The sequence below is a fragment of the Trachurus trachurus genome (assembly GCF_905171665.1).
Source record: "Trachurus trachurus genome assembly, chromosome: 12".
Taxonomy (NCBI): Eukaryota; Metazoa; Chordata; class Actinopteri; order Carangiformes; family Carangidae; genus Trachurus; species Trachurus trachurus.
In genome coordinates this window covers 15,197,348-15,205,443 of record NC_139908.1, presented here as the reverse complement: position 1 = coordinate 15,205,443, position 8,096 = coordinate 15,197,348, and the positions used below count along the sequence as shown (strand labels likewise).

Here is an 8,096-nt window from a genome sequence, read left to right as displayed (position 1 = left end):
ATATGATGTAACACTTTCCTTCCAATGTGAAGAACTCGTTACTATATGAGCTGCATTGAGCACTGAAAATACCAGTAGTTGACCAAGTGTTAAACACTTATAGTTTCAGGGATTCTTTACACTAGGAAACAACGTGTGGCACAATTTCTCTAGAAATAGGCCATATAGACAAACTGATGAGTTAACAATGTGACTGTCAAACAATTAAAAAATCAGAACCACAGTTAGGCTCATGTCATATTTTATTGCAAAAATATGGACAGTGTAAAGGCCTTAATGATATAATGTCATGAACTGTATGAATGACAAATGCAATAATTTAAATGGATGAAAAACTGCATAAAAATGACCCAAACGCATCATTATGAAAAGCACAGTATCATACATCGTATGTAATCTGTAGTTGTGTAGAAAATGTAATGAATCAGGTGCAAGTTCATTGTGCCTTGACATGTTTTATACGTTTATGACCTGCGGAGGGCAGTATACACCCGCCACTGAAGATGTTGACTGGAATGTGTAAGTGCATCAGGTGCTGCTACTTGGCATGCTCAGGATATGCCATAAATATAAATATATATTTAATCCAACATACAATACAGATCGGTGCCCGACTGTACAGCAACTCCAAAAGCTGGGGACTTAAAGGGAAAAAAAACTATGTGAAGTTGTGGGGTCAGTGCAGGTCAGTATAGATAATCTGAGACGAGCTGCAGCTTTTCATGCTGTAGAGAAGATTTGTAAGATTATAGATCTTCTCTCCACTGCCCATTTATAACCCACTTATGTTAATCTTACTTATTTTGAGCCTTCTTGAAAAGGCTTACATGAGATTACTGTTCTTAGTGTTTTGACCAAAAAGTGGAAGTAATAGGACTGATAATATTTCTTGAAACATCTGATATGATGAAGCTGTAAAGACTTTGTTCACACTTGTATTATATGTTGGAATAAAACAAACACATGCCTAAGTTACAACATACGTAAAAGCATCGAGGTACAATCTAAACTGTACATAAACATAATAAAGAGTGAGCCGAATAATCTGTTCCCACATTCTTCAAAACACACTGCTTCTCCGTCTCTTCTCTTGTTATAGAGAAGTCTACTGATTAAAAATACTATGGTGCAGTGAGATCACACACCATAGAGACTACAAGCAGTGTCAAGTCATTCACTCTCTTTAGGAAACATTGACTTTTCTGAGAAAAGCTGGTGTGACCCTGCTGGTTGTTATGTTTCCAGGGTTCATGTAAACTGACCTCTATAACTTTTGATTGACTAGAAATCACATTTTATTACAATTTACAGCCCATCACCTCTTCTTATGAAGCTAGAGCCAATCAGATTCTGCCTTTAAGCAGTTAATCTTGCATGACAGCACTCCCATTTCCTTTTTCATCAGAAATGCACATCGTGAACTGAAGTCACACCTGCTTGTTTCTTTTTTACTGTGTAAATGTGTCCAGACTGAGCATGCATCATGTTACATATTCTGCAGTGTCAGTGTGAAGGCATCTCTAGTTGCTGTCATACTATTTTGACATGTATAGATACTTGGACAAACCGATATATACCTGATTATTTAGAGTTACTGGTTTATGGCATTAACATTTGTAAATGCTCATCTAGCATCCATATTTGCATGCATAGTCATTCTGTCTGTTACACCAGACATGCTGATTATTGCTCTGTCGAACTACTACCAGCCTGATTGTTGTCACTGATTATCTAATATTATTGCTTACAGTCAAATAAACTACTCCTAAACACCCATCATTTATATAATATATATATATATATTCTTTGGATTTGCATAGTTATTGAGTAGTAAGGCATACAGTCAATGCAAGCGGTAAAGGTTGGTGTGGGAAACAAGCAATAGTTGCTGTTATAACTACAGTAATATGTGCCATCAGTCTCCCCAAAGTCACTGAATGGTGCAGTGTACCAACTTCACTTACACAGGGTTGGCGTGTCCATATTCAAAAAGCGAATGTTCATTCTTGATTCAATTTCAAAGCCGTCCAGCAACTGCAAAAGAGCCTGACATGAGTTAAAACGGAAACTCATTCCAATGCAATTCTGTATAATCCAAACTAAATCCTACTTTAAAGTGTTGATGCATTTTCAAAGTTTTCTTATTGGCTAAGGAAGCAGTTTTAGCAAACGCATAGCATACAATATATATCAGAGTGTTTTTTTTTTCTGTACACACCTTGAGAAAATGTTCAAATGTTATTCCCTCGTAGAATTCATCAGGTTCCTGTGGACACAAATGAGAGATTATTGACACAATCCAGACAAACAGTGATTCAAAAACTAAAGGCCCTGTGTTCTACCCTTTTTTGTGTTTGACTTTAGGTTTTGATACATAATTTACTGGCTTACAGATCCTGCTCGGTTGGATAATGGGTCTCATGTGGCTGAGAGCAGTGACACCTTTTTTTTGTGATATCATTGTTAGCAAATCTCAAAAGACCGGGAAGTCTCACTTTACACAATATGGGACCTTTAAAATGCTATAGTTGACGTACCATGTGTCCCATTGAAATACTAGCCACCTCCAACATGGCTGCATCAGCTATGCTTTTGGCTGTTTCCTTCCCCAGCGCACCGCTGCGAGACAACAGCTCCTCCACCACCTGGACAGATGTGAACAACAGCTGAATCATAATAGTATTACTACAGTGACTACAGCACTCAAATCCTGGGTCTCGAGGTAATGACATGCCTCCTCCCTTCCCTCATTAGCTGGCAATTAGGTGTTTTGCAGGAAGGCAGTTGACTCTCAAGTGTGGGAGTAAGACATACTCAATAACCAGATGTGGAGTTACACATACTGTAAAACAGAGATGACTCTGTTCTATTATGGCTCATCTGTGTCTTAAAACATCCTCAAAATTTCAATGAAATGATCAAATGATGATGATAAACACTGATGCAGAAGTAAATGATGACCTCACAGTGACCCAGGATGATTTCACCAAACTCTGAGTAGACAGTGTTGTTATGATTACTAGTTACATGCAGATTAAAAAGATTTAAAACTAAGCATGTGTGGGATTTTCTTTGCCCATAGAAGTGAGCAGAGGCTTACATGTCTGTACTCCTCCAGGGTTATTGTCCCGTCATTGTCTGTGTCATGCATGTTGAATAGAACTGCAGAGAGAAACACAATTGTCAGTTCAGTAACAGCTTTGTCTCAGTTAACGGCCGCAATGTCAAGCATGCGATCATGTGATGAGTTTAAAGACGCACATTTCAGCTTCTCCCTCCTGACGCTCTCACGCTGCTCGTCTGTCATGTGCAGCGACGGCGGCCTGAAATGGGACATGACCACCAGGAACTGCTCAAAGCCGATCTCCTCCACCGTCCCCTCACCGTTCTGACGATAGTTTCTGTTGGAGCACACGAAGATCAAATTTAAAATCCCTCAAATATACTGGTGCAAACTGTGGTTCAAAATCTAATCCAACCACATGTGAAACTGTGACACGAACAGAAGCAAATAGGTCGATGTGACTTTCAGACTTGACACTACTGACCTTCTGTCAAAGAACGCCTCTATGATCTGTGCACGGATTGGGTTGCACGCAAGATCTGGGATTTCATTGAAGTGATCTCTCCTGAGGGAGAAAAAGGTTTTAAAGGAGTGCCACAAGGGTAACAATTACTGCCACTTGTTAAGACGCCAATATGAAGCCTGTTAGTCAGGTTCCCAGTTGCAAAGAAAGCTGAAAGGAAGCCGAGCTGATATACTACAAATTATGACAACAATGTTTGATCAAGAGATGTTTTTTTAATACAGTTTACACTGGAATTTTAAAGACGCCCGGTATGATGATGATGATCAGAACTGACTCATTAATTGATAGATCAACTTACCGCAGAATTTCCTCATTGTGGCTCAACTGTTTGAATCTTTTGTGCAGGACTGCAATTTGTTCAAATGAAACTGAAAACAAACGAGAGACAACCTTAGGGCCAATCGCCTGAGGGTTATTCCTCATACAAAAACAGACATTGCAGGCAAACAACTCCTCTCAGCAATTAAACATTATCCACTCTGACAAGTCACTTCATTGTCGAGAAACTGACAGCAACAACTCTTTAGAGGGTTTCCTGGAAGCTTTCAAGGTAGTGAGATTTGTATATATGCAAAACACATTGCAGCAGGTTTTCTGTTGTGTGTTCCTATGCAACTATCACACTCAGTGAAACTCACACTCCTATTAACTTCAATTATTCATTGCTAGTGCACCACACAGGCTGGTTTAACTTAAAGCCACAGAGATCTCGAGACATATCTAATTAGACTGAAGCCTATTGCTAAATATTGATCACTGCAGTGGTGAACACATAAGATTATAACGTCGGATTTCCCCTTTAAGACTTAGAATTAAAATTAGACTGACCCACATTTATACCTCCATCACACATCCTACGTATCTGACAGTCATTCAAGTAGCCAATATAAACAATATTAATACTCACAGCCCGTCTTTTCAGCCAGATCAATGTACTCTGGCTGACCTGGTACTGACTGTAGTGCACCCATTCCTCCAAGAATAAACAGAAGCTCCCGACAACCGGTCCGGTGTTAACGGGACCCACGAGACAGAAACGAACCGAAGCTGTTGGAGCTGAAACGGGATCTCAGTGGATCATGTTTCACAATCATGCATCTCCACCTGAGCGTGTGTGTGTGTGTGTGTGTGTGTGTTTGTGTGTGTGTGTGTGTGTAACAGATGCAGGGCTCACACCTCCTCTTTCCTGCGCTGTCGCAACTTCCGCAACTACCGTCTTCTTGATGACGACACACTTTCGCGAACAACAGGCAGCGGCTTAAATTATTTATTCAGACTTCCCTATTATTATTTATTCAGCCGCTGCCGCCATTGACTGCGACCTATTTGTTTACCGCGCATGCAGAGAGGCAGGGAAGGAGGGAGGGGCGCAGAGGAAGCAGGTGCATGACACAAACATCACAGGCTGACATGACCGATGTTACAAACTGCACAGGAATAAGACGTGTTTTCATTTCCATGTTATGTTATGATTATATCGATTCATTATTAAATAAGGCGTTTTTTCTTTCTTTCTTTCTTTCTTTCTTTCTTTCTTTCTTTCTTTCTTTCTAAAAAAAAAAATCTAGTTCCACAGGTGGATTCACCTGAAAAGACACAAAGGTGAGGCTGTTGCAACAAGTCTCAGACCTCCAATCATGCAAGACGATACTCACACTGCGCATGCTCAGTCCCATCTACATCTTACATCCAAACTCTGCATTTTTTTTGAAGGTATGAACCAAATAATTTTCACTTGTGGTATTTTGTATTACTGTCCTGCTCCTTGTAGCACTAAGTTTAACTCGTTGACTTCTGTGACATGGTTGGCATTCAGCTAACACATGATAACTGATGTGACAGGGATGTCCAGCAAACATGCCCATTTGAGGTCCATCTGGTTTTCACAGCTCCTACTTCCTGAAATTAGGTGGGCATTTGTATTTCCTCAAGGTCAAAAAGGTCAAAGGTCTCTTTATTGTCATGCAACACATGTTAAAAACATGGGATGAACGAAATTGCGATGCCCTGGTCCCGTGCCAGCCCACTAAGATAAATAAAAATAAATAGAAGTACAATAAATAAAAACTGTAGTTAAAAACTATAGTAATGTCATCTAAAAACATACAGTAAAAACATACAATAAATAAAAGATGCAACGACAACGACAACAGCAGCAGCGCCCTCCTGGCAGTCTAAAGTGGCAATTGTCCTGTCCTTTACTATTGGGTGAAGTGATTAATCAGGTGTAGCCTACCTCATCATTGTACTTAAGTCAGGCACACCTGTGGTGGACATGGTGAAATAAAGATGCTGCATGTGAAAACCATCTTGTAGTTTGTAAGTGGTTGACTAGGGGTAATTTTAAGTGTCTTGTACACTTTTCTAAAAATGTAAGGGGTCATGGGGGGTGGGGCTACCCACGGTGGGGTCGGGGGTTTGTGCTCACACTTGTGATTTTTGAATCTCGCAAATCTTCATGCATACTTGGGGCGCTACAACTAATGTACTGCCACCTGCCGGAGAGGGTATACGGGAGATTAACGGGGAAAAGTGTAAACGGGAAGACGGCGGGACAGATGATTAAAATAACAGAATTTCCCGGGGAAAACGGGAGAGTTGACAGATCTGATGTGGAGCATCATGGAGCACATGTTGGTGGGCTGAGTGTTGGTTCTCCAGACTAAGAATGGGGCCCAGGAGGTACTACAGGTTTGGGCTCCAAGGTGTCGGGCCTTTCCCCCCATTTCACAGAAATGGATCCAAAAGTGGGACCCTACTTTCTAAAGCATCCAAGTGACAAAAAAGGGCACAGAAAACCTTTAATAGGCCCCCAAATGGGCTTACTCATATGGTAATTCCACAATTGGGCTCAACATAGGGGCCCAGTGCCAACTGCCAACATGTCCCACAATAAACCCACAATGGACCCACATATAAGCATGTTTGCTGGGTGGCAGAATTATGTCAGCTTTCGCAAAGCTAAGTCATAGCCATAGCATATATCAAAACCAACCATACAACAGGATGTCTCAGCACATGTGATAAGAATTGCTAAGAGGATACAGCAAGTTATTTTGTCAACCTCTCATGGTGTTGCAGTGGTTAACATTGTTGCCTCACAGCAAGAAGGATCTGTGGTGGCTTTCTGTGGGCGAGACTGGGTGGGTCGGCCACGGAAAACCCTCAACTGCTGTTGGCCCCACATGGGCCAATACACAGGGGGCCCAATGGGCAGAAATGTTCAAAAGCCCTAGAAGAGCTACTAGATGTTGCTTCCAATGTTAAGAATGACCTTTGAACCTGATAGAAGTAGGTCAAATACCATGTAGTGTTTATTGTAGCCTCTGCTGCCAAACTGACAGAGCGTGACATTTAGCATCTTGCTGGAAGTTGAAATATTTGTTGTAGTTATCAGCAGCACCTGAACGGCACGTCCGTTGCATTGTCAAGTTGGACATTTTAAACTTCTGACCCCTGCCTCCTGCTCGTCGTCTACCTAAGCTTATCTGCGCTATACACAAAGACTGTGAGGACCCAAACGAGTCCCTCAACTCACAACACTTGTTTGGGTGTGTCTCAGGGTTGGACACGTTTGAATACTGCAAAACCACAGTCAGTCAGCATCAGGTTTCTGCCCTTAGTGAGTCACTCACTGTCCAAAGCCTGAACTCAAACACCACATCCCACATGACATGTAGGGAGTGTTATAATCCACACATCCTGCATGAGCGTCATAAATGAGCTCCTACATTAAAATATCCCATAATGCTCACACCTATTTAACCATTATGTCCTAAACCTCAATTTCTACTAATCTGAAATGTGAAAATGTGCTGATAACCATAGAGGATGCATCCCAAAAATATGTTGTTGATTAAAACTGTGTAGTGCTGAAGTAGACCACATGGTGGTAGCCTTTTATCAACTATTGGGTGAAGATCACTTTGGTAAAGAATCATGTACTTGTGATGCAATTTAGTTTTGCTTTCATCAGAAGAGGAAAGACTAAACATATACTGTATAATATGATGTGTATTGATTTTATGTGTTAACTCGCAGTCACTCGAGGGCAACGTTTATGGCTCCACACCGTGTCAATCCCTCTGCATTATCTGTGCTGAGTGTATTGTTAACCACAGGGTACTCATTTTCCGTACTATATCAACAAATTACACCCTGTCAGTCCTCTCTGCTCATCGTTTGTACGGCATTGTGTGTCGTCTCATCAAACTGTAATGAGCTGATCCCACCCCGTCCTATTTCGCAGCTGCTTCCTTCCAAAGCTGTCAGAGCCCCACAATGTGTAATGGTAGCGTCCTCCAGTCAAGAGGAATAGCTGTCACTGCTAATGGTTAATCAAGAGGCATCATAAGGACAACTCAACTGAACCTTTATTTAAAAATGTATGATCTTATCTACAATTTTGATCCCGTTGCCTGCAGTCACCACACAGTGTTGTTTTTCACGCCACGCCACCCCTTGAGTGTTTTGTTGTTTCTTCTTCTCAATATCAAATTCGATCAC

At 41.2% G+C, this 8,096-nt stretch overlaps 1 protein-coding gene across 1 annotated transcript; it reads right to left on the bottom strand.

Moving 5' to 3' along the window:
* Positions 1-1,956: 1,956 nt before the first annotated feature.
* Positions 1,957-4,561, bottom strand: LOC310994239 (calcineurin B homologous protein 3-like; the record flags this gene model as incomplete). Its single annotated transcript, XM_083982848.1, has 8 exons — positions 1,957-2,034; positions 2,219-2,266; positions 2,538-2,645; positions 3,101-3,162; positions 3,262-3,401; positions 3,549-3,629; positions 3,889-3,958; positions 4,498-4,561. The coding sequence occupies 8 exons, from the start codon at positions 4,559-4,561 to the stop codon at positions 1,957-1,959; spliced, it is 651 nt and encodes a 216-aa protein (XP_083838974.1).
* Positions 4,562-8,096: the final 3,535 nt, after the last annotated feature.